The 27898-nt window shown below is 45.8% G+C and overlaps 1 protein-coding gene across 1 annotated transcript; it reads right to left on the bottom strand.

Annotated features, from left to right (window-relative positions):
- Positions 1-70: 70 nt before the first annotated feature.
- LOC142929677 (exosome complex exonuclease RRP44-like) lies at positions 71-27898 on the bottom strand. Its single transcript, XM_076071380.1, has 6 exons — positions 27837-27898; positions 25330-25489; positions 23576-23677; positions 22847-22911; positions 22110-22194; positions 71-127 (listed from the first exon to the last, which is right to left on the bottom strand). The coding sequence occupies exons 1-6, from the start codon at positions 27896-27898 to the stop codon at positions 71-73; spliced, it is 531 nt and encodes a 176-aa protein (XP_075927495.1).

The raw sequence follows: 27898 nt of genomic DNA, 5'->3' as shown, positions 1-27898 counted from the left end.
ATCATCATGGCACACACACACACACGCGATCATACGCTTTGATTTTTTTTTAGGGAAAGGGGTTGGTGGATCACGCCGATTTTTCCAGTCCTAAATCGGCTCGACTCCCGAGGATGCGAGGAGATGCCTGTGCAGATACAGAAAAAAACCCACACGTTATCCTCGTGTTACGCGTTGTTTTCTCCCAGTATTCCTTTCACGTGAAGCCAAACTTCATGCGATTTGCAAAACGTCCCAACGCACCAGAACCCTCCTGACAAGTAATCTCGAGACTGAATGTGACTTTCCTGCGTAATTAGCATTATTTGTCACGTGGCCATTAAATGTGGTGTATTTTTACGTTTTTAAAGTCCAAGTTGTGTCACTTCAGGTGAGCTACCAGCAGAGGGCAGTGTGCAGAAAAAGGATTTGAATCATGTACACGGAGCTTTGTGAGTAGCGTGTTTACCTCCCGCTTGGGTGGCTTTTCTCATGGGTCCATGTGACACAAATATGGTCAAGAGCCACGGCCCATTGGAGGCGAACCTTACTGACAAAATTCCATCTTGCGTCTCTCGACCATACTAATAAAAAAGCACACTTGAGTCCATCAACCTATCTACCTTTTTGGATGAATGCTATCCACGCAGGAGCATCAGCAGCCATGATCAATTTACGACTTGATGAAGGCCTCCCCAAGCCATTACAGGTCCGCGAGCGATGTTCAATGTAACAACGCATAGAGCCACGTGCGCACGAGCCGATGTAATCGCTCCATCTGCGCGATTGAAGTTCTCTTTTGAGATGTTCCTCTTCTTTGGCTGTAACTCCTTAATTGATCTCGACCATCGGTAATTCAAATATTATTACTGCAATTACAAAGTGGAATGACCTTCCCGCAGGGAGCGCCCGTGGATGATCCGTGGACTGAGTGGGTGTGCGTGCAGATCGAGTCGGCTGTGGAACACGAGCTGGTGGAGGAAGGAGGTCACGTCCCAGACCCAATCTTCATGCTCTAGGCCAGTGTTTTTCTCTAATTTTCAGAGGTGGGGGGGGGGGCTACTTTCGCCAATAACACATCAGTGTGATGGATATAGTGTGTGTGTGTAATGATATATAGTGTGTGTGTGTAATGATATATAGTGTGTGTGTGTAATGATATATAGTGTGTGTGTGGAATGATATATATTGTGTGTGTGTGTGTGTGGAATGATATATATTGTGTGTGTGTGTGTGGAATGATATATATTGTGTGTGTGTGTGTGGAATGATATATATATTGTGTGTGTGTGTGTGGAATGATATATATATTGTGTGTGTGTGTGTGGAATGATATATATATTGTGTGTGTGTGTGTGGAATGATATATATATTGTGTGTGTGTGTGTGGAATGATATATATATTGTGTGTGTGTGTGTGTGGAATGATATATATGTATAGTGTGTGTGTGTGTGGAATGATATATATGTATAGTGTGTGTGTGTGTGGAATGATATGTATAGTGTGTGTGTGTGTGGAATGATATATATGTATAGTGTGTGTGTGTGGAATGATATGTATAGTGTGTGTGTGTGTGGAATGATATATATGTATAGTGTGTGTGTGTGGAATGATATATATAGTGTGTGTGTGTGTGGAATGATATATATAGTGTGTGTGTGTGTGGAATGATATATATAGTGTGTGTGTGTGTGGAATGATATATATGTATAGTGTGTGTGTGTGGAATGATATATATGTATAGTGTGTGTGTGTGGAATGATATATATGTATAGTGTGTGTGTGTGGAATGATATATATGTATAGTGTGTGTGTGTGGAATGATATATATGTATAGTGTGTGTGTGTGTGGAATGATATATATGTATAGTGTGTGTGTGTGTGTGGAATTATATATATGTATAGTGTGTGTGTGTGTGTGGAATGATATATATGTATAGTGTGTGTGTGTGTGTGGAATGATATATATGTATAGTGTGTGTGTGTGTGGAATGATATATATGTATAGTGTGTGTGTGTGTGTGGAATGATATATATGTATAGTGTGTGTGTGTGTGTGGAATGATATATGTATAGTGTGTGTGTGTGTGGAATGATATATATATAGTGTGTGTGTGGAATGATATATATAGTGTGTGTGTGGAATGATATATATATAGTGTGTGTGTGGAATGATATATATATAGTGTGTGTGTGTGGAATGATATATATAGTGTGTGTGTGTGTGGAATGATATATATATAGTGTGTGTGTGTGTGGAATTATATATATAGTGTGTGTGTGTGGAATTATATATATAGTGTGTGTGTGTGGAATTATATATATAGTGTGTGTGTGTGGAATGATATATATGTATAGTGTGTGTGTGTGGAATGATATATATGTATAGTGTGTGTGTGTGTGTGGAATGATATATATGTATAGTGTGTGTGTGTGTGTGGAATGATATATATGTAGAGTGTGTGTGTGTGGAATGATATATATGTATAGTGTGTGTGTGTGGAATGATATATATGTATAGTGTGTGTGTGTGTGGAATGATATATATGTATAGTGTGTGTGTGTGTGGAATGATATATATGTATAGTGTGTGTGTGTGTGGAATGATATATATGTATAGTGTGTGTGTGTGTGGAATGATATATATGTATAGTGTGTGTGTGTGTGGAATGATATATATGTATAGTGTGTGTGTGTGTGGAATGATATATATGTATAGTGTGTGTGGAATGATATATATGTATAGTGTGTGTGGAATGATATATATGTATAGTGTGTGTGGAATGATATATATGTATAGTGTGTGTGGAATGATATATATGTATAGTGTGTGTGGAATGATATATATGTATAGTGTGTGTGGAATGATATATATGTATAGTGTGTGTGTGTGTGTGGAATGATATATATGTATAGTGTGTGTGTGTGGAATGATATATATGTATAGTGTGTGTGTGTGTGTGTGGAATGATATATATGTATAGTGTGTGTGTGTGTGGAATGATATATATGTATAGTGTGTGTGTGTGTGGAATGATATATATGTATAGTGTGTGTGTGTGTGGAATGATATATATGTATAGTGTGTGTGTGTGTGGAATGATATATATGTATAGTGTGTGTGTGTGTGGAATGATATATATGTATAGTGTGTGTGTGTGTGGAATGATATATATGTATAGTGTGTGTGTGGAATGATATATATGTATAGTGTGTGTGTGGAATGATATATATGTATAGTGTGTGTGTGGAATGATATATATGTATAGTGTGTGTGTGTGTGTGGAATGATATATATGTATAGTGTGTGTGTGTGTGTGGAATGATATATATGTATAGTGTGTGTGTGGAATGATATATATGTATAGTGTGTGTGTGTGGAATGATATATATGTATAGTGTGTGTGTGTGTGTGGAATGATATATATGTATAGTGTGTGTGTGTGTGGAATGATATATATGTATAGTGTGTGTGTGTGTGTGGAATGATATATATGTATAGTGTGTGTGTGTGTGTGGAATGATATATATGTATCTTCTGACCTATTCAATACAATGTTTTTGGTGACCAGCTAGTGACGACGGGAGCATGATTGTGAAGTCTGGAAGCTTCTAGTGGCAGCTACAAGAAGGTCGTCTAACACTCAGCAGAAACAAGAGTGTGTTTCTGCAGCTGTACCTGCGACTAAGAAGTCCTTTCAAATGATCCACGCTGCTCACCCCACGTGGGGAAGGAGCTAGGAAAGTGGCCCTAAACATAGTCTGTCTCACTCCTTCCCGACTGGATAACCACGTTCAGAAGGATCCCCATTACTGTGGTGGAAACAAAACTAAAAGTCAGATAATTACCTTTGGGAACTGGAATGTCAGGACCCTTATGGACAACACTAAAAGTGAACGCCCAGAATGCTGCACCTTAATCGTGGTCCAGAAACTCAGACGACATAACACTGACGTAGCTGCCCTCAATGATGCTCGACGAGAAGAGGAGGGGCAGCTCAAGGAACAAGGAGCTGGCTGTACCCTCTTCTGTAAAGGCAGACAGGAAGAACAGCCGTGGCTGCACAGAGTTGGTTTCTCCATCAAGAATGAACTTGATGAGTGAGCGCCTCATGACTCTATGTCTCACACTGGTGGGGAGCCAATATTCTACTGTCATCAGCGTATATGCCCTGATTCTTCACTCCGATTATGAATGTTACATCAACCTTGATCAGGTCCTTTCTACTGTTCCTGTGGGAGACAAACTTATTCTGCTCGGTGATATGCATGCCAGAGTTGGAAGAAACATAAACCTCTGTAATGGAACCATCGGGAAAGATGGAGTGGGTAAAGTCAATTCCAACGGCATCCTTCCCTTGACTAAATGCACGGAAAATGGAGTAATCATCAACACCCTGTTACGCCAGAAAAACAAATACAAAACATCATAGCATCATCTGTGATATAAGCACCGCCACTTGATCGATTACGTCATTGTCCATGCCCAGGATCCCAAAGATGTCTGCATCATCCAGGCTATTCTAGTAGCTGCTGGTGGCTGGACTGATCATCGACTCATCTGCTCAACCATGCTCATAAAAGTGGCTCCCAAGTGACGGCTTCATCGGAAGAGATGTCTACAGAAGATTAACATTGAAGCTTTATAGGACTCCATTAAGCAAGACCTCTTCCGCCAATGCCTCAATGAAAAACTGTCAAACTTGATTAACCAAAAGTGGGAGAATGTAGTTCGTCAGAAAGTGCTTCAAGGATGTCCTCAAGTCCAACATGAAGAAGTGCTCCATCGACACTAACTCAAGGGAGTATCTTTCTCAGGATCACCTCAGATGGAGGCAGAGTCTATTTCAAGAAGCCAAACATTTTAAAACTTAACAGCAGAAACAGAAAAAGTGGGAATGGCGGAAACAACAGCCTGCAGCCCGACTTACTAATGCAGTTCCACCCACCACTATTTTTGGACACATGTGCCAGAGTTGCGGCAGAATCTGTCGATCCCAGATTGGTCTCTTCAGCCATCTTTGGACCCACAGAAAATCCAAATTTTCTCTGGAAGGCAATCCTCGATTGCGAGGGAAAGTCTATGATGACACTTGGGTCCCTGGTTCCATTGAAAAGGACGCAGTTGGGTTTATATTTTCACTACCACCACACCGTTCCGGGCCCTATCCACTGCTATTTGTGACTCAGTCTATGGGCCTCTGAGTCTATGAGTTTGTATGTACAATGTTAGTTCATGGGCTTCTCTGGACAGGCAAGATATTGGTAATACGAAGCCGTAATTTTCACGGCCCCGATGTGTTATATGTAATTTTTGCTGTGACTGAAATGATGTACATTATATAAGCGATATAGTTTGAAGAGTTGCGATGATTAGAAGGCTCGTGTAGGGGCTAATGTTGATCAAACTGTCGAATGTTTCCCTGCACTCAAGTATACAAATGGGAGAATGTGGAGCGCCATCTGCAGTTGGAAATGATGCGTCGATAGCTCAAGGAGCTGGAGAAAGCCACGGCCACGGTCTCCACCAACACCACTACTGCCTCCAACGCCATCCTGGCAGCCACATGCAGTTCCGCCACCACCACCAGGGATGCTGTTGGGAGATGCATCGACACCCCCACCCCGACTGCTTCTAGCATATTATTCACCCCCACCGCTATGGCGCTTGATGTTGGCAGATTCAGCGCTGCCACCCCGGCTGCTGCTGGCATCTCCAACACCGCCACCACCACCCCGGCTGCTGCCGGGAGATCCAACGCTGTCATCCCAACCCAGCTCATGCTGGCAGATGCACCACTGCCTCCCCAGCTTTTGCTGGGAGATCCACCACCACCACCGCCTGTGCCAAAGCCACCAGGTTCGGCAAATTGCGTAAATGTATTCGAGAACTTCACTGGTCGGCTACTGCTGGAAGATCCACCGCCGCTACCCCTACATCTGCAGGCCGATCCACCACCGACACCCCTGCGTCTGCAGGCCGATCTACCGCCACCACCCCAGCGTCTGCATGCCAATCCACCACCACCCCAACGTCTGCAGGCCAATCCACCGCTGCCACCTGTGCGTCTGCAGGCTGATGCACCTTCACCACTCCTGGGACTTCATATTCAATACCCGTTGAGAAATACAACTGAGATTCTTGCATTACGTGTAGTCATTACACTTTCGGTGTTTTGCTTTCAATGGTGTTTGTCACGCCAAAACAAAGGTCACATGTTGCTTTCGGGAGGTTATAGCTGGGAGGGAGAGGACAAGTTTGGCAGAAAAGAACCAGAGCTTTGTATGAAGTGATAGGCCATGTAACTTTTATACAGCGCTAAGCAGCTGAAAAAAAATGATCTGCCACTGAACTAATTCAGAGTAAGACCTCCGCTCTGAAATCGGAGCTGGTCATAAACAACTGCCCAGATATGGGAATACCTCCACTCTTTCCACAACTACCTATCATGCGGAGTTGAGGGGGTGGAGTACTTGAAGACATACAAAATATCAAGGTAGGTACTGCTTTGATTTATTTGGTAGGGCAAATGGTAAGGCCCTACCTCTTATTGGCACGATCCAGGTTCACCATCAGACTCTCCCACTCCTCGAAGTGAACAGCCATTACGAGATCATCACCAACATCATCAGCACACAGATCATCCGTTGTTCTCTCCTTCCAGATTAAGAAAAACCGTGGGGCATGTTACACGTTAACATTATTGATACATTACGATTAGTAGATCAAAGTAGATTTTAATACAATCAGTCCTCGCTTAGAATGCCCCCGTAGAACACTGATTCGTTACAGTGATAGGTGTGGGGCCAAATGTTCTGGACTGACTTCTACCACCAAGCCAGCTTCACAACATCTGCGCGTTTCTCCGGTTTCCTCCTACGTGCCGAACCCTGATGCTTGAAATTGTCCAAACATCTTAATGCAGCACGGAGCTAATAATGAGTCTCGAGACTCAATGTGGCTCACCTGGGTACATAAAGGATATTTCTAGATTTGATTATATTTATTCATATGATTCAGCATAGCAGCTGCACTGCGATGTGCCAGCCTTGCCACTGTGTCATGGTGGTAGTGGTGGTAAAACCGATTCGGAATAATATGTTCAGTACGCGTCGTGATTTTTTATTTTAAAAGTGTTAATCAAACGAGTTGCAGTGACGTCATGGTCGAGTAAGCAGCAATGACCGCTCCAACCCCTACATTAGAACATTACCTTTTTCGACCCAACATAACCACTCGCTTTCCTGTTTGATAGTTTTCTTATTTTTCTACCTGGCCTCAGGCACTTTATAGGGGGCCTTGGAAAGCTGGTTTTCTACTTTGGAGCTTCCTAGGGCGATCCACAGCCTCCTTAGGTGCTAGAGTCCTCAGTAAGCAACTTGAGCCTGACCTCATGGCTAGGCCAAGGGGACCTTCCGCCTGTATCTTTGTGCTCCATGGAAGACAGATCCCCTGGGAAAAAAGCCATAGCTTTGTCTCCCCCCCCCCCACGTTCAAGTTGACACCAGAGATCCCGGTGGGAGGAACGAGAGCTCTTACAAGCCCTTTTGTATAAAAAAAACAAAGAGAATACTGCCCTTCTTCGGGTCCTCAACGAGATGTCGAGTAAGGTTTGCAGGAGGGTGAAGATTCAGGAGGCAGCCACATATGACCCTTCAGACTATGCTAGACGAGCAGAGCGGTGCAATGAAGACCTACGAAGCCAGGCTGCTGGAACCTGAGGAGGCTTACATCAGACTGGACTCTAAGGGACGGGAGTGCCAAGTAAACCATACGGCCTCCCGGAGGGGGTCGAGGGCAACGCTCCTCAAGATGCTCTCTCCTACATTCGGCTACATCTGCTCGAAGCTCCGGCATTCCTCTCTACAACTGGGCCATCACCACCTACACGAGTCGGCGCTGCGCTGTGACCACGGCGTGCCTCCACGCGTGCCTGTCGACGGTCGTCCTCAAGACTGCCCGCATCGAACGCGAGCTCATCTCATTCGTATGGCAATGCTTGCTTCCCGCAGAGCAGACTCCTGTCCACAACCTCTCTCACATAGATGTAGCGTAATAAATGCACATCCTATACCGTCGGTATACTTACCTGCAGTTGCGAGCACAAGCCCATAGAGGGTGCCACCCAGAGCTGGGGAAGGACAGAGAGAGCCAGGCCCCAGGTGAGGAGTTGGGGGGTTCTTCCAGAGCCCCCTGGAAGGTTCTAGAGAGGGGGCGGTACCGGGGGCGGAGAGCCCCCGAGAGGTGTATTAAAGGGGCACCTCCGGGACAGCTCGGGGCAGTGCTCCGAAGACGAAGAACAGAAGACCAGCCTAGCTAGGACCCTGGGACCCGACATCCTTATAAGGGTCGGGGCCGAGCGCGGACCAGTGGTCAGGACCCGCACCTTGGCTGGGTCGGGTCAGTTAGCCTCCCCTAGGGCACAGATAGCCAGAGGGCTGAGAGCCAGGTTTGATCAGTGCGAGGGCACGCTAGCCTGGAGTCTGTACCTCTCTAGATAGTGGGAGTTAAGGGGAGTTCTGTTCATAGTTACAAATAAACCGTGTAGCCTCTAAAGACGTCTTCAGTCTATGTGGAACCCACTACATATATATGTATTTTTATATTTTGACCACTGTGTGATAAACACGTTGCCTGCGTGCGGCGACACTGGATGCTTTTCCCTCTTCCTTTTCCACATCCCTTCACCACAGAATGAACACGGTAACGCGGTCATGCACCTCGGGGGGGGGTCAGACATTTGTGACGATGTGTGACGAGGGGGAGGGGGGGGTTTGAGAAATGTGACGTCACATCAAAATGCGCAACTTTAAGTATAGAATTGTTATAACACTAATTGTTATAACACTCCTACAACATCAGTGCAGCGCCACGCACTACAATGACAATAGTTGAAGCATGTTTTATTTTCAAGATGGAAATATGGTTTTGGGGGGGGGGGGGGGGGCAGAGCTTTGTGACGTCATGTTTGAGGGGGGGGTCTGACTTTTTGTGACGCCGAGTGACGAGAGGTCAAAAATTGCGTGACGTCATTTATGGACGGCCCGTCAAGTGAATGGCAAAATTGGTTTCGATTTACGTTGTTTCACTTACCGTCGTGTTTTTCAATGTACTAAATCGAGAACTTCAGTGCTTGGGGGATTTTGGAGCTGGCTCACCGCCTGGGCTGCTGCTGCCTTCCCACTCGGCTGTGGTTGCTCGAACCTCCGAGTCGTTCATAGCTCGTGGCTTCTAATATCGGAAGGAAGCGGTGGTCGTCTTTGCTCGATGGCCAAGAGCTGCTGCTGCGAGGATGACCGGAGTTTGCGTGATGATCGTTTATGCTCCTGGACACGAGATCAGCAAGGTGTGATGTTTCATTTGTGGGAGTTGCACCGCCTGCACGCGATCAACCGTCGACGCGCCCACCCGGGCCCCACGTTTGCCGCGAGGCACCATGAGGGCCTCCCCGACGGCCAGGGCCTGCGCACGGTCGGAGTGGGCAGAGGCCGGCGTTCGACTGGTGGTTTGAAAAGAACACGGACAAACATTCGAGCTCACGCTTTTGCTTTGGCAACAATTTTCGTTAATTGGGCTCCGAGCGGCTGAACAAGCCTGGAAGCCGGCGCATTTAATCACCTCCGAGATCGAAATGTGGCAAATTGCATGCTAATCAGGAGCAAGTTGGCCCAGGGATTGAGAATCAAATTTGCATGTGAAACGGCGGTGCAGGACTCGATTCGAAGGCGAGTGAATACTGCGCGGTGGTGCATTGCAAGTGGACATTATTATCATCCAACAGTGACCAGCATGGTCAAGTATGGTCAAACTAAACCTGACATCCAACATCACGTGGCGAGATGTTCATCCAGCAGTGGAAAACGTAACTTAAAGTAACCAAAATAACAGATGCATGGAAAATAAATCGATCTAATTTTGTATATAAACGCATATAACTCATGTGTACATGCTTGTAAATATACGATTCAGCTAAAAAATGTTAAACACATTTACACAAAGTCGCAAAGACATCAACTCGCTTAAATCTTTACCACTACTCCAGGAGCTTAGAATTATTGCCCAAGTACTGTATATACGTGAGCAAAGTTATAACCATTTACGAAACAATTTGAAAACGTGTCAATATTTTGTCAGAAATTATCTTTGCACGTCTAAAGGACAAGAGAAGCTGTAACGAAATGCGCATTTGTAAACGATTAAACCTTAAAATTTTCTGACACCGACATTTTTTCCCAAAACATTCCTTGTGTGATTGCACAGAGTCCGATGAGGGGTGGGGCAGCTGTGTAAAAAAAACCTGAGGTGAAATTTTCCGTTAAACCGACGATTTAAACAGCAACAGCTCGGGTAATTTTATACTCTGTTCTATGCAGCTGACCGCTGCCCCTTCATACAGTAAATGGCATCCTCACAAGAATAAGTAACCTAACATCCCTTGCAGGGAATCCTCTCGCGATAAAAAATCTTCCATTTGCCATCCATCACGAGACCCATGCGGGTGTCACCGTGCACAATCATACTTCGAAGCTCTTGCTCGGATTCCCCAGAGCTTTGCCCTCTGAGTGGCCACCCTAATGGCCCACTCTGACAGGCCAAACCTGGCACAATTGTAGGTTTTCAACTATAATACACGTTTTATGGGTTAGATCGTTTAAATATATAAATGTGTTGTTAAACCCACCACCACCCGACAGTCAATTAGTAAGGTTTGTCGCGTAAACAGAACATGTCAATTCGTTACTAGTACAGTCCACCAGTGTGTTGGAGAGCAAAGCCACACCATTTACAATCTAAGTACAACATTTCGCCAGCACTAACTAGCTTCATCAGGCGACAGCCATCACTTGTGAGCACTTCTTTCGCGAATTGGGAGGGGAATCAATGAATGCATATGACTATGGGTATCCATTTCCGATTGGGTTATTTATATGTTAATCAACAAACATTATGCATGCGCATTAAGGGACGAGGATTCTCCACGAATCTGGCTGTCGCCTGATGAAGCTGGTTGTAATTACTGGTGAAACATTGTACTCAGATTGTAAATGTTGTGGCTTTGCTCTCCAAGACACCGGTGTGATGTTACTAGTAACGAATTGGCACGTTCTGTTAATGTGACAAACCTTTCGAATTGGCTGTGTCGGGTGGTGGCGGGTTTACCGACACATTTAAATATTTATTACGCGATCTAACCCAAAAAACCCGTGTTATGGATATTGGTCGCGAAAGCCTACGTGTTAAACTGGTTTTCAACTGTTAGATCAGTGGTAGCCGATATGTGAATCGCGATCCATGGGTGGATGATCGCAAAAGATGTTTTATTGTGGATCTCGGGACAAATAGGATTAAACACCTCTAATATAAAGCAATTCTTGTTATAGCAGATGGCAAAACAAAATCCTCGACTAAGAAGTAATGGATTAATAATATATATTTTAAACCAATAGATCGCACTAGCACTTGGCATGTCTACAGTGTTCTATTAGTCGGTGAAATCCATCCGGGTAACTGTTGGTCATATATTGCTGGTAGATCACGGAACATGTTGAGATATACCAGAATGGATCACAGTGCTTTGTGGGTTGGACACTGCTGCGTTAGTCAATAAACACCACCGATTCAGTAACCAATATTTTTGTGAAATCACCTTCATCACAAGGGGGTCAGTGTCTTGGCTGGTAAAGAAGTGGGGCATAAGATATCCTAAACCTTTCATACATCTTGACGCGTATACACCTTAATTGGCTGATTGTACTGGTTGGTAAGGTAAAAATTCTAAAAAAAAAAATTGCGCTACCATTTGAACCGCTGCGACACGAGAACGAAGAACCGGTGACCTCTGGATTGCAAGTTCAGAGTGCAAACCGTCTGTTACTTCAGGGTAGCATTTCTCATAACCGCCACTGCTTTTTTTTCAATTGTTCACCTCTGCTTGCGAGCACAATGTACACTTAATTAACTCTGCAGATGTAAAACCCAGAGTGTGTGCCCACTCATGCACCTCCTCCGGCATCTTGTTGACACCGCATCCACGATACACTAGTGCTGTCTGGGTTTCTTAGGCCGGGGAGAAGGCGAGCCCCATGGGGTGGACTCCGTAGGGTTGTAACCTGGAATCTGTGACAGCAGACACACAAATGGCACAAACGTACAACAAAGATAGTCACCCAAATAAGCCTTTAACAGACTGTGCTGCTGTTAGGCGGCATGGCCCACGAGGGGGTAAGTGGCCAACACCTCTCCCCAGTGCTGATATTTACACACTGCACCAGGTACTCATTTAAGAAAGAGTTGACCTTGGGTAGGCAAAACAGCAGTTCAGATAATCCTCATTGGTGTTGGCGGTGAGTGGGAATTGGGTTGCCGGGTTCATAGCGCAGCGTGCTAACCACTACACCAATGCTCTCACACACACACATGTGAGTATTTCCAACATCAAGTGATACGTTATTATTACACTTAATAACACTGAAAAACTTCGCCAAGTCTGAAGACTTTTGAGGAACAGGGGGAGAGAAGATGACAATTCCACGCAGTAACACACTCTAGTTGGGAATCAAACCCAGTTTTATTGCTGCAAGATGCAAGGGTTTACCAATGTGCCACCCTGCCGCCCATGGCGATACGTAAACTACCTTAATACCAGTTTCAACGCATGCTTATTTTTAGATATGGGAGGAAACCAGAGAACCCGGAGGAAACCCATGCAGAACAGACTCATGGAGTTTTGTTAAGAAATCTGATATCTACCAAGGCTCCCACACCCTGACTTAGCTTGGTATCTTGAGAACTCGCATTCATCAACAACTGCCCCTAACGATCATTTAAATAGGTCACGTTTCAGATAATGGCCCTTCTTGTGCAATGAACTAGGGCCATAATAAAAATCTATTTTATACAACACCTTGCATATCGAAATATCTCAAAAAAGCACTGGATATTAAAAAACTACTCAAGTATAGATATAAGCCAATAGAAATAAAGTAAAAGCCGATAATAACAATAATGACAGTGATACTGACACTTTACACAGCATGCAAAATGCAATAAAAGCTAATCATAATGATTCCCCTCACAGTAATAACCAATCAGAATCCAGGAAAAGCCAATTAATAACGACGTTTTCAAGCTGGATTTAAACACACGAACAGTCACAACTGATATAGGTAGGGATAGTGTCCCATAGTCTTTGGATATACAGTCTGTTCTGTAATACGGTAGTTGCGTACCTCAAGAACACCGCGTTTTGGAAAAATCGTGTTATAATAAATAATATATTATATGGGGTAAAGCGCAGTCCGCAATAACGCGTGAGATGCGTAACACAGGCTGAACAAAGACTAAGGAACTTGGGTAGCATCTAGCAGCATCCAGCAGCATCCCGCCTTGTGTGATGCTACGCCGAGGCAGCCGTTACAACCGCTTATTCCTACTCGCGCGACGTAGTTCCATTCATTCAACCGAGTTATATCCAGTTTGGATCCGCGTTATACAAAAAATGCGTTCCTTCATACATTCATCATCGCGTTATATCCAATTTGCCAGTTACAGGAGGTATAGGACAACAGACTGCAGCTCAAAATGCTAGCTATACATATATTTTTTCCATCCAAGACCAGAGTTTATATTTTATTCCTGTGTTATAAGGGTATTACGTTCAGGGGCTAAATGCCAATGGATGGGTCTGATAGCCACGGGAGAGCCTCAGGAGAGAGTTTGTGTCATCTTGCCACCCCCTCCATTGAAGGAGCGCAGACTACAGTGGTGTAAAATGTGGTCCATAGTTTGGGTTGCATGGCCACAATCGTACAGTAGCTTGTTTTTAATGCACTGCTATGTATCTGCTGGAGTCTCTATGAATCTCTAGGAATCATAATGGGTCGCTCTGTATCTCCTATGTATCTCTGTGTCTCTATGGGTTTCCGATACGGTTCCACAGTTTGGGTTGCATGGCAACAAGCGCTATGCTGTGGCTTGTGTCATTAATTTTCGGCCCGCTGACGTTCCGATGCGGCGAGCGTTTGTTTTTTGTGCACTACTGCTGGCGCAGCAAGCAGCAACAGCAGCATGGTCACAATACAATTCGGTGGTATTCCGAGGTTTCGCGTCGCGCCGCACGGTGAGTACCACCGGGCGGACGAGGTGCATGCGGATCCGCTGGTGCTGCAGGTTGGACGAATCCAGCGACACGCGCACGCACACGCGGTCGAACATGTTCAGCGCGATGCCCTCCACGCACAGCGTGGGGCCCTACACAAAACACAAAGACATATCTTAACAGACTGTTGGGGCAAGTGCTGTTGGCGAGGAGCACAGATGAAGGCCGGCACGGCACACAAGGGGGTGGGTCGCCGGCGCCATGCCCGGCCGCCTTTGTCTCCCCAGTGGCGATGTTTACACACCGCACCAGGCGTTCAATTGAGTTCCGAGTCAACCTAGGGGAGGCCCAGGACCGGTTCAGATAATCATCACTGGTGTTGACTGTGCGAAGGAATCGAACCCATGTCGCTGGGATCGTAGCGCAGAGCGCTAACCGCTACACTACCGCTGACTGCTCTCTACCAAGTGCCCTGCACACAAGCACGGATTGACGTAAACCCAACGTTATTATTCCAACTATTACTGGGTCACTCAGAAAAGCCTCACTGATTCTCAAAACGTTTGCATTCAAGGTCACTGCTACGTCTTTGTAAAAGGAGGCGAACGATTGATATGTGCTCCCCAAATAAGTAATTTGCATGTAATTTGCCAACCTTGGACCATGATGCTGGCACACGAATAATGTTACAGGATCTTTTAACGTCCACTGTTAAAGCGGATAGCCTATAAATATTTTACGCTTAATACACACCACAGTATTAACCGGAGAGGCCACCGAGTTTGAAACACAAATCTCCACAACACACAGCGAATGCAATACCGCTTGGGCCACCTCACCGCGAGCTGAAAACCAGGCATGAGAAGCCGATGGCTGCAATGACCAAACCAACTGAGGGATCGTGATGTGCGGGCCAGCCAAGGAATTTTAAAGCCTTATTTGGCCATCATTAAGGAGTAGATGCAACCCCCCTTAGGTTATATGGAGTGTACAATTGCAGTTAAGAACATACCTAAAATATGGCTGCAAATGTTGACCCTTTTGAGCTTCTGGTCCAAATTAGGCTGTGTGCATTATCCACTTATCCACGCAGAGTGACAATGTAATGCGGCATGCAAGGCATGCTGGAAAGGACTGGATCCAATGGTCACAAATGTGCTTTTTGCCATCTAGAGATCACTTTTTGCATCAACTACTATTTCCCTCATTTGTTTTTATTCTACAAGTACTTTTCTGCCCTTCGAGTTTCTCATTGTTTACAGAAAGCATTAGATTTTCTCTCTAATTCTTCCGGACCTGAGGGATTTTACTGTATTTTTAATGTGATGTCCTCTCCGTGAAAATACGGGCTCAGTCATGGCAGTTATTTCCAAAGCATATTTAATTGTGACCGTTTTACATTTGAAACGCATTTACATCATTTAATTCAGTTTCAGTTTATTTTGGTATAGCCCTGTGAGCCATCCGGCTCTAATGTATCCACCAGTGTAACTTCCTCTGTAATAGTCCACACTGCCAAATGGCAAAAAAAAACGGAGCTTCGTATCTCACTGCGTTCTTCCACCTTAAACCAAGTGTCTGTGTGTCTGATAGAAACCTAATCGTAGAGAGATGGTCAGGGGGCTTGGGTCCCAGTGCATTAAGCCAGTCCTGGGTTTAAATGCAGAATTCAGCCGTTCGGGAAATGCCAATGCCTCCCGGTTAAGTGAACACATGCCCTACCTCCTCGTCGAAGGTAACGTTGAGCTTGAGATCTTTGGAGTCAAAGAAAACCGTCCCCTCCAAGCCGTACTTGGGAATGAGCACCACCACGGCGTTCTTGCGCACAAACAGCACGAAGCCCTCTTCGCTCACCACTCCCTTGCTCTTGAAGAACAATTGAGACCACAACAACAACAGCCGTTAATCACCGCTACGTGGCCAAGAGCAGACACACGCGCATCACTTACCAAGCCCATAATTAGTTAACAAAATTTAAGGTAATTTTCCGCATCCCCCCGCTAATTTATTCCAGTTGTGCTATTGGCATCATGTCATGGAGATTATTTTGAGTTCAATCGTGAAGGTACAATGTCAATTGTATTGACTATAATCCTCCATCACCTGACAGAGCCAATCAAATAAAGTTGTCATATCATGGGCAAATGTGCCAAGTGACTAGGTTTTTCAGCAAACACAGAAGAATGCTGAAAAGCAATGTCAAGTGTAGCCAACCAGTACAGCCACGGCACCACCACACGTAAGCGTGTGAATAGAAAACAATTGATTCTTACTACACGCACAATACGATGCCTGCTTTCGTGGCCTTAAAAATGGTTTTCAAGAGACGAATGGACGCATTATCAGGTGCCTAAGCACACGCCGTGCAAGCTCCACGTGGCCCACACTTCCGCCTCCCACCTGCGTGTGGAAAGCTACAGACGAGCGTTGGGCGTACTGCGCCATCTTGTGGCGGTAGTTGAGGTTGTTGCAGAGCTGCTGCTGCTTCTGCTTGTCGGTGAGCGCCGGGTACGTGGGGTCGGCGCCCACGCACACGGCCAGCAGCCGGTGCACAATCACATCCGAGTATCTGTAACGGTACAGGGAGACAACAACAACAGCAATATTCACATTTGTTGTAGCCTCTATTTAATATGAAGATTAAATTTACAGTAGATACAGGCTGCGGTATGGCCACGAGATGCCAACGGAGCAGCGGTATTAATCCACCAAGCACCGCGATTCATTCTGGTGGATCTCAGCGGGTTTCACGATCCACCAGAAAGCTACTCAAACAATGACTCAGATGGATTTAACGCTGTGATAGAATACTGTACTCTGGACATACCACGTTCTAGCACCATCTGCTTGTGGAAATTAGCTTTATTAATGTATGAATTTAATTCTTTGTTGAGGATTTTTTTATTTGTCATCAGATGTAACGCAAATTGCTGCCTGCTCATATCTGTGTTCTTATTTAAGATCCACAACAAAATCGTTAGCGATCCATGGCAGAATTGCAATTCACTTTTGGCCGCCGCTGCAACACGGCAATGGATTCTTGATTCTGCACGTGGAACACTGTCACCCTCCTTGTAGGCGTTGGTGTTCTTTGGATCCTCTAGTTTTTCTCCAACACAAGCCAAACAACCATTTAAGGAATTGGCCAAACTTCCCGTTTATAGGACCTTTTAGAAAAATAAGTCAAAATCTGAATCTTTATCCTGGAGAAATCCGATTCGCGATAAAAGCTCTTTTTGACAGATGTCCAGTAGGTAGATGATAGGAGTGCTAAGAATAGGAAAGGTAAACAAATCACTAAAAGTAAATAATAGAAAAAAGATATACAAGTACGTAGCCAATCGTGCTAATCGGAGGTGTGCCATAATGACAAATTAACATTGCATAAGTACATCAATTAATAAATTCCTAAACTTGGGAAAGGCAGCACAGTCCCAGACCACACCAAGACAACAACATAGTCCCCTCAATAATCGCGAAGGTCGATTTCACGCGTGTGCCTGACGCCAGAGCACGTCACCGTCGAATGGGCAACGTGAAGTGGGTGTAGATGGCGGTGGCGAGCCCGTAGTGGTGGGTGTCGGGATCCATGCTGGAGCAGAAGTAGATGGCCTGCATCATGCAGCGCGTGGCCAGGATGCGCAGCAGAGTGTTGAGGTATGGTGGCGCTCCCGGCACCGCCGCCCGGTCCAGGGACTCGGCCAACACCTTAGCCGAGTCCACCTGGATCTCGATGTTCTACGCAAAAAAATCGGGCACACCGGCGTTTGTGAGGTGACTATCCCGCACGTGGCTTGTAGTTCAGTGCTGGGGAAGCAGCAAGGGTTGTGGTGTATTGGAAAGAAAACGTTATTCAGCGCACTTCCTGTAGGCATTCAGGTTTCCATAACCTGGCTTGCCAGGAGAAGGCAGTACGGCAAGTGGATTAATCTACATCTGGCACAGTGCCTGGCTGCCTTCCAGCGTTGTCTGTGGTTCGTCACACCTTTTGAGTTGTTCTGCCTCTAAGGGCGAGTGGAAACTATACGGCTACATCTCAAGATAAAGGTAAAAGGTGCAGCCCTGCAATTGCTCGCTCAGGCCAATACTGACATCGTTTCAAGACACCTCTGCTTCACAGTAGGGGGTAGCACATTCCCACCCATTTTGAGCATAATGTTCATCACAATAAGTCGACCTGATATTTCAACATTTCAGTGCTGGAATTTATCTAAAATTAAATACAGTACTACATTTATCGTGATGGTTTTTTGTTGCTTCTTTCTGTGGAGTAGCTGGGAAACGAGCCGAGTCCTTCAACTCCCTACACTTGATAACACAGTATGTTCAATGCGGCTGCTGGATTTTGAAGCCAGGGTCCCAGCTGTAATCTCTGGGTCATAGGGTGACCCAGGTGACCCTTGCAAATGAGACTATTATGGTCTCTTGAGTTCGCACCCGGTTAAACCAAAAGACCTCAAACAAAAATTTGAGCCACCCGGCGACCTCTGAATTCCTTGCGAGGAGGATGATATTGAAGGAAGGTTAACAGCAATCTAGAGACAGTAGAAACCCTCTTAAAGACGGTAATTGGTTCCACGAACCCGAGCATTAAAGGATTTGGTCATTAAGCGAGTATAGGAACTACGTGTTAAAAGCTTAATTCGTTCCGATAGCATCAAAAGTTTCCCTTGTTCACCCAAAAAACGTACTTTATAATATTTAAACAATGGATATGAATACATAAAGATACTAACATTATAAACACATCATATTAAAATAAACACTGTTAATAAATGCATTAATTCATTTTGATTTAAAGCTTTCGTGACTGCAGGGATTCATATTCTTGGTTCTTTCGGTAAATTCACGTAGAAGGGAAACAATAAAATAATAAACATTTAAAACAATAAAATTCTCACGACGTTTCGACTGCAACACAAGTAATCATCATCAGGTGTGAAAACCACAACAATAAAATTTGAAAAAAGTGGCGGTTATTTTAACGTTAGCACCACGGAGAGAGATTTCATAAACCATTTCGGGTCTTAATTGATTGATCACGCTTAAGGTGGCTTTCAGACCGCATCCATTATTTTTCGTCTCCCCCCTCCTCTTTTCCGAACATAGATGGACTCGTCCATCTGAACAAACTGTCAAATCTCTCTCCGTGGTGCTAACGTTAAAAATAACTGCCACTTTTTTCAAATTTTCTTGTTGTGGTTTTCACACCTGATGATTATTGCTTGTGTTGCAGTCGAAACGTCGTGATAATTTTATTGTTTTATATTTTTATTATTTTATTGTTTCCCTTCTACGTGGCATTAATTCATATTTACTGTACCTACAACAGCCCGTCGTTAACAGGGAAATGGTCGGTTAAGCCTACACATTGAGCTCTATGGAGGCCCGTTGTTAAGCAATTAGTTAACAAGGGTGGTCGTTAAAAGGGGTTCTAACTCTACCTTTGATTTGGCCGCATTCACCAAGATGTCGTAGTTGGAAGGCGGAGGTGCCGGGTGGCGTCGGAGCAGCGCACACTCGGGGAATTCGCCTACGATGCGCTCCGCCACGGAGATGTTGGCGAGCAACATGAACTCCTCCACCATCGAGTTGGTCTCCCTGTGTACACGCACCAGTTTCCGCCAACACAACACATCAATCACAAGGGTCAAGAATCTTTATCTTAGATTATTTTGCTGATAATAAATTTCCCACGTGATAAGCCACTTTGTTCAGCTATCATTTGTGGTCAGGGTTTTACTTGGTAAGATAAAAATAGTTTAGTTGTATTTGTATATTTGTTTAAGTTATTTGTTTACCTTTCCAATACTTTGCAATCCTAACGTGTGCTTGTATTGTTTGTTGTTGTAACGTTGTGACCTGCCCCAACTGGACATATGTGAAAAAAGAGCTTTATAGCTCATCGGATTCTTCCAGTAGAAATATATATTTTGATTCTGATAGAGAGATCTGCACAACAGTCGGATTGCAGTCATGGGAGGTGTCTTGTTGACGAGACTCACTTGAGTTCCTTGGTCTGCAGGTCGATCGGGTCGTGGGTTTCGCTGTCCATGTGGAATCGGACCTCAAGGGGATGCCAGAGTCAATGGCCTACGGGTGGAGAAGGGACATGAGCGATTATCATGTCCAGCCAAAACAACACAGAATCTTAATATAAGACACTTCACAAACTCAGATATTTGAGTTGAACATGCACAGCTCGTTAAGTCAATCCACTGCTGGATGAGGGCCGCCCCATGTCATGCGGGTCGTGGGGTGGTTTTACCGTACTTAACCGTGGTGGTCAGTACGCGTTGGCAAAGGTGGGGGAGCACAGACATGGGAGCATTAAGTAGAGTAAAACAATTTATGTCACTGCATTGTCCTCTATTGCCCACAATGTAGCCCCGCAGCAGCCTGTAACACTCCAATCTAGAAGGATGTTATTAACCAGGTAAAACCTTAACTTCTTTATTGTTGCCTTCATTTCTGCATCTCCAGCTTCTTCAGCCTCCCACTCCCAGCCCCGCTCACTTCCCCCCCCCCCGCTGGCATTTTGCCGTGCTCGCCCCTTTAATCCCTCTAGCAGCACCCCACTTCCCCTATCCCACACCCCCCCTCTCTATCTCTCCCCCCTTGCTCCCCCCCACTCTCTTACCTATATAGCCTCTTGTTACAACAGCCCTTTTTTGCCCACTTCAGCAATTGTTTCTGGCTGTGGTTGTCCCACCTGAAGAAGGACGCTTGTGTTGCGCCCGAAACGTCGTTATTTAATTTAGTTGTTATTTTATTTTATAGTTTTACATACGTGACTTTACTGAAAAAAACAAAGAGTATGAATCCTGTAACACTTCTTTGTGCATGGTATTCACCCAAGCCTCATGCATCATGGGGTCAAAAAAAGCTACAGGTGCAGCCTTGCAATTGCTTGCTCAAGCCACTGCTGGAAGAAGGGGGCTCCCATAAGAGGGGGCCCCTCTAGAGATACACCCTTTTACAGTCCCTCTCAATGTATTTTAGCCTACTCTTCCACGCTGGCCGGATGTCTTAGAAGACACGGGAGTAACCACACTTTACCGCGCCACAGGCGACCTGCCGATCGACTAAATGTGGTGCACCCATTAATACTGCTCAGCGCTCCAGAGGCGGTGGAGGGGATGAGGATCTTGACAATGAGTTACCCGTTTTGAATGCGCCTCTGCTTGAGGATCTTGGCCAGGGAGTGGAGGCCACGCAAGCTGCTGGTGACCGGGTCCTTCCGCCCGGCGTCGTCCATCATTAGCTGAGCCTCTGCGTATGTCAGAGACGCCTGCGGGGATACGATGAACACACCACGGGTGAACCATGGGGTCCTCGCAATTACACAATGCCCACGCCTGATCCAAGCCCAAGCCAGAACTCAACAGATGTCTACGTGGCTCCCGATGACCACTGAGGGTTACGCTCACCCAAAGACAGCAAAATTGATATTTTTTGAATTCTCAAAGCTGGAATTTAACCAAATTTAGTGCAATGTAATTTGGTGGTCTTTTGTGCAGTGAGTTTAACACGTAGGCTTTCGTGACCAATATCATCCATAATACAGGTTTTTTTGGGTTAGATTGTGTAAATACATAAATATGTCGTTAAACCCGCCAACACCCCACAGTGGACTAGTAAGGGTTGTCACATAAACAGAACGTGGCCAATTCGTCACTGGTACAACACACCGGTGTGCTGTACTCGTGACGAATTGGTATGTTCTGTGTTTTGTGCAGTGATTGTTGACTGGACAGAGACCATCAACTCACTACTTTCATGTCCTACCTCGCACCTCCGATTAGCACAGTTGGCTACGTACGGTGCAAAAGAAGTTCAACATACATACTACCACTTGTGAACCCGGTTCATCTCGCTACACTTGTGAACCCAGAGGTGCAAGCTCAACGCTCTGACCTCTCAGCCATCCGGAAACCTCAACTGCACTAACATAGCAAAGCACCGATACAATACACGTGAAAGCAAACGAGAGTTTTACAAAAACTGAACGTCTGTGGGGGGGAAATCACCTTGGAATTGATGATGCTCTTGGTAAAACGTGTGCTCACGATCTCAGCCTTTGGAGTCATCTCCCATATGCACGAGAACGCCAGCCTGCACGCGCACAGCACATGCACCGTCGCCATTCACCGTCGAGTGGCGGAGTCGTCGTCATTGGAGTGGTGCAGGGTGTTCACTCAGGAAAGCCTCGCAAAGTCTCGAGACTCTTTTTCAGGAGGGTCTTGCCAAGTTTTTGGTAGTCGAGTCATTCTTTCAGCAGTGGGATGTTTGACCAAATACCGGTTTGGGTTGTTACAAATTACTCAACTGAAATATATATGTAGCAACCATTGTTCGACTACAAAAGCTTTGCAGTACCCTACCGAAGTTATGAGATTCAGTGAGGCTTTTCTTGGTTAAGGATCATAGTAGTAATAACACGTTTATGTTAGCGATGAGAGGAAACCTGATAACCTGGAGTCAACCCATGCTAAATAGGGGGAGAACATACAAAATCTACATGGAAAGGCAACCAAGTCGGGCATCAATCCTAGGCCATTCTTGCTATGAGACACGTGTTACCATTGTGCCATCCTGGTTTGGCTGCTTATGTATGTACACATGCTAGTGTGGATCTGTACATTGACACTTTAACAGTGCCACGCATCATGGGATTACATGTGCACCTGGCAACAACGCACGTTAGCTGCTGAGTATGGGTTGCAATGTGCGCACTCGCGAGTTAACAGTTGTTGGTGCATCTCACCGGTCGACGTTGGATCTCAAGGAACACAGGTTTGAGCTCAATAACTCTGGCACCATATCAATCCTCTGCAGGCGCACAAACACAAACGCAACAACTTCTCTGTCAATAAACACAATCTGGCAAATACATATGCACCAACTCAACGAGTGTTTTGCAAGCAAACCCACACATGATTAAGTCACCTGCAGGTAACTGTTCAGCAAGGAGATGTTTTCGCGAATGCCAGTAAAGATTGTATGGGTTTTATTTAGAGGAAATCTGATGAATCCAGAGGAAACCCATTCACTAACAGGGGGGAGAACAGACAAAACTGCAAGCAAAAAGGCACAAGAGTTGAGTAATCAAACCCAGCGTCTCCTTGCTGCAAGGCACGAGTGTTACCACTGCGCCGATAGCCTGCCGCTCATGATGTCACGGTACATCATATGATAAGAAATCCGCAAAAATCAACTCGTTTAAAACATCATGAGATATATTTAGCATTGTTGTTGCACATTTTTTTATTCTAATTCATTTTTAAGTTATCGTTATTCATACGGGAAGTACTGAAAAGCACACAAAAAAATGTGGTGAAAATGTCAAATACAATTACAGTTGTGGGGAAACTGGTACCGCGATGATCGTTACATCATAATATTTTACATCATGTCGTAAAGTTAAGAATGAAAAGATGAAATCGGCAGGTCGTAAAACACTTGATATTGTGGCAAGAAGAAATCCACATCTCACCTTCTCACACAGGTAAACTGTGGTACCACGCAGAGATGCCTCCTCATCCAAGGCATTCCCCGGCCGGATAAAGTAGCTCACATCGGCGATGTGTACCCCAACCTAGAACACACATTAATACACCGTCACCACCCTCACATGCATGGATGTGTAATGACAGGGTGATACCTGCCGGCCTGTAAGGGTAATTAAGGTTATAGCTGCATTACATAATGCCTTATTATGAAGGGGCGTATCTGGGGTAAAGGTCAACGGCGGAGTCAGTCGAGAAGCTCCGGGAACCATCCCGAAGGGCCTAGAAGGTTCTAGAAAGGGGGCGTGGCCAGAGGTGGAGCTTGGCCACTTCAGGCAGATATAAAGAGCACCGAATCAGAACTTCGGGGCTGTTAGCGTGGGGTCTGGGTCCTGGTTGCGTCGCTACCGTCATCATCTCTTCGTCTTCGACCACGTGGCTGGTTCTTCTGCAAGAGCAGCTCTGTCTCCGCCGCTACGCTCGTTAACCAGCCAGCGTAGCTACGCAGGACGCAGATGGGCTGCGTGTTTGTACAGCCTAGGTGTAGCCGCGTTACGAAGTGTATCGCCCTGTGTGCTTTTAATAAATAAGACGCCTTCTACTAGACGTCTGTAGGAAGTCGCTCACTCCACATGCATGCATAACCTCCACCATAGCCACTCCAACCAAAGCAGAATAATGTGAAATGAAATGCACACCCATTACTACCTGGTGCATTCATTGTGAACCAGGCATTCGGCCAGTGACGTGGACACTTAGGCCAGTGGGGTCTTAGCCATGGCTTGGCTCAGGCTTGGCTCTCGCGCAACATGCATTGAGATTATTTATATTATTTTGGCTGCTATAAATGTCCAAATGATGGGCCACTTTGTTGAGCTATTCATTTGTGGCCAGGTCACTAATCAAAAATAAATCAATACCTCAGTGGGCTTTGCCTGGTAGGATGGGGATGGTTTCGTTGTATTTGTTTGGGTTATTTGTTTATCTTTCTTGTACTTTGCACTACTATTATGTTTTTGTACTGTTTGTTGTTGTAACGTTCTTACCCGCCTCTGCTGGACATGTGAAAAATAGCTTTATAGCTCATCGGATTCCTCCAGTATAAATATTATGATTATAATTCTCAATAATCCACATCAAAGCAACGCTTAAAACCCGAGCTGCCTCTAAGCATGGTTCCAGCCCTGAGCCTCTGTGTCTCTTGTGCCTCCTCGTATATCTCTGCATGCTCCCAGCCACGCTCAGAATTTCCGTGAGCTAAGCCTGAGCCAAGGCACAGCTGAGCCACTCATGCTTCTTTGGAGGCAACGGAGCAGATCAAGCCAGAACCGAGCCATGTTGAAGTCAGTCCTGAGCCGAGCAGAGACCAAGAATACGGGCACTAAGGCAACAATGTTTGGAAACTTAATAACAGGAATATTGTCCACCCCTTTGTCAATCCACTGCAGGATGAGGGCTTCTCCATGCCGTAATGGGTCGCGATTGTCATTTGACCTTGCTTTATTACGATGGTCAATGCATGTGGTGAAGGGGAGAACTTGGGCAGTTTTTTTAGATATCACTCTGTACCGGTGTTAGCCATGACTGGAACTAAACCAGCTTGACAGGATGAATGTGCAGTGCACTTATCATTGTGCCACTAAACTCCCCTTGTCACCTCCGCTAGCATTGACAAAACCATGAAAGGAATAGGCACGAATTACCGCGACCGTGACCACGATTACCACCACCAAATGAATACCTCGGTGTTCCCATTGTCGAGCGGTTTGCAGTGTAGGGCATCGTCGATGTCTGTGCAGCCTGGAGGATCCACACTGCAGATGGACAACGCACGGAGGTCCTCCCTGCCAGCCTGGTCCTTGTACGGGACACACACAGCACCAGGTTCAACAAAACGCTGCCTTACAACAAACAAAACACAGGGTGAGCCATACATGGGTAAACCAACTTCATTCTAATGGCGTTCTATCTTCTCAATAGGCGACTGAATATTTTCAAAGTACAGTCCGTTCTCCTATAACTCTGCGTGTTTTCATATTGTGAATTAGATATAATGCGATGAATGCATTAGGGAACACATTTTTTTCATAACATGGATGCGAATTGGATAAAAGGCGATCGAGTGAACAGAACTGCGTTGTGCGAGGCAGAATAAGCGGTTGTACGGTTGCCTCGGTGTAGCATCACACAAGGCGGGATGCTTCTGGATGCTTCTAGATGCTACTCACGTACCCAAAGTCTTTGTTAAGCCTGCGTACGCATCTCACGTGTTATCGCGGACTGTGCTTTACCCTATATTATTTATTATGCGATTTTTCCACAATTCGGTGTTCTTCAGGAACGCAAGTACAGCGTTATAGGAAAAAAGTTTGTAGTCCCCTTGCTCCATTCATTTCTGTACTGGACCATCTCCACGGCTACTGCAGAGTCCTCCACATCCTGGCTCACCACTTTGATCCGCATCTCTCGAGGCCTGCCTCTCGGGTCTCCGCCCTGGTGCTTCCATAAGTCCATCGCCTTCCTTCCTCCGATGTGAATTTCCTCTCTTCTTACGATGATGTGTCCGAGCCATCGACTTTCTTTCAGGTCGACGGCTTTTCTATATACGGTCTGCGGTAAAGGTGTAGAGCCCCGTGGCTTCTCGTTCATGCCAGTGCAGCGGAAGGACCTCGACTGGAGGGAGAGCTCCAGAGAGGCCCTCTAGAAGGTATTCTACGCAGGCCAAACATCTTGAAACTATTGAGGTTTGACAGCACGATGATGATGATGGGGGGTGTTTTCGCATTTGTCTATTGTCGGGGGCCACACGTCATGGGCCACACCAAAGGCCACCCAGAGGCTACGAGTGGCCCGTGGGCCTTGTAATAAAGAACATTGAAGTAAAGGATTCTCACATGCACGACCAAACACACCAACACACCGCAGGCGTAAGAATTGAACTCAATCGATGAATTGACATATCGTCACACGTCTCATGTGTACCTCTGCTGTGATGCTGAACGTGGGAGGGGGCAGGCATGCAAGTACGGCCTGGCTGAAGGGCTGGTGTGGCACGTCGTGCTCCAGCAGCAGCACCTCTGTCTCCGTCTCCTTATCCCCACATTCGCCCAGAGAGCGCGCAAAATGGCCCTGCACAAGCACACCGACGATTAGCACGGTTGTCTACGTATGGTACGGAAGAAGTTCAACATGCATATGCACATACGTGGCCAATCGTCACCGGTATCCCTTTTCCAATGATACATTGGAACCCAGACGGCGCAGATCTCTCGAGGTGTCTGTGGTCACCCACTGGCTTTTTGCCGTGTCGAACCGGAACCAAACCGTGATATGCTGGCCCCACAAGGCATCCAAATCTATCCGGGGGCCGAGCAGGGCCAGGGGCGGGGCTAGCGACACGTTAATTGGGTGACGGCAGTCGGTACACCACGGGGACGTGGCACCACAGCGTCATCTGCACGTGCCTAGACTTGTTCAAAGCATTGACCGTTCATGGCATGGATCTGCTTTTGCAGTGAATAAACAACCTGCAGCCTACTAAACCGTGCCAGCCATGGTGCCGCTCGGTTGTGCAGTGGCAAATAGGTATGAAAAGCACAACCACAATGCCAACCTTGTACCTAACGTTCATGATGTAGAATATTAACCGGCATCTGTTTAAACAAAGATACAACCCAAATAATCCATCTTAACAATATATTTAGCTTTTCCCCAATTTTTTTTTCTCATTGTGTTAATGGTATCACACAAGACAAGCAATCTATACCACCCTTCGTGGTCAAGGACGACCCACAGGAGCACACATAACAGAGCTACTTCTAAGATCCAATGAAGTGAAATGCGGTCCAAATTGTAGGGGGGCAGTGCTTTTCCAACCACTCTGCCAATCAAAGTAATGTTCATCACATGGCAGTCAAAAGCAGTAGTTTTCTCAGAGATGGAAATTAAACAATCGAAGTGCACGACCAAATTTAATATCGTTTTTGGTGCAGTTATTGGTGACTGGGCTGAGACTATCAACTTACAACACCTTAATAACCTAGGTTGAATCACAGGTGAGTTTGCCATGCTTTCAAACAAAAAAATCAGTGGTGCCAGCTCATCCACCCTGACTTCCAATTCACCGTGTCACCGTTCGTGTTTTGGGTTCGACGGCTGTATTGCATACAGAGCCGCGTGGCCGTGCGTCAAGAGACAGAAGGATGAGCCCGACGATGCCGACCACGGGACGGACGGATGAGGTGTCACGGCATGCGGGGCGTCACGGTGCAGTCAAACGTTCGGGTAGCAGGAGTGTCGCAGCCAGCCAT

This window comes from Petromyzon marinus, chromosome 33 (assembly GCF_048934315.1).
Source record: "Petromyzon marinus isolate PM22_M1 ecotype Great Lakes invasive population chromosome 33, UKy_Petmar_22M1.pri1.0, whole genome shotgun sequence".
Taxonomy (NCBI): Eukaryota; Metazoa; Chordata; class Hyperoartia; order Petromyzontiformes; family Petromyzontidae; genus Petromyzon; species Petromyzon marinus.
The sequence above is the reverse complement of the archived record's forward strand: the minus strand, read 5'-3'. Positions and strand labels throughout refer to the sequence as shown.

Bases quoted from the DNA above. Each gene is read 5' to 3' on its own strand.
- LOC142929677 (XM_076071380.1), bottom strand. From the start codon at position 27,898: ATGGCTGGCTGCGACACTCCTGCTACCCGAACGTTTGACTGCACCGTG. The intron at 25,490-27,836 runs GTGACACCTCAT...GTTTGTTGTAAG, and splicing joins ACCGTGACGCCCCGCATGCC to GCAGCGTTTTGTTGAACCTG. The intron at 128-22,109 runs GTGATTTCCCCC...GTATCTGCACAG, and splicing joins AGAGCATCATCAATTCCAAG to GCATCTCCTCGCATCCTCGG.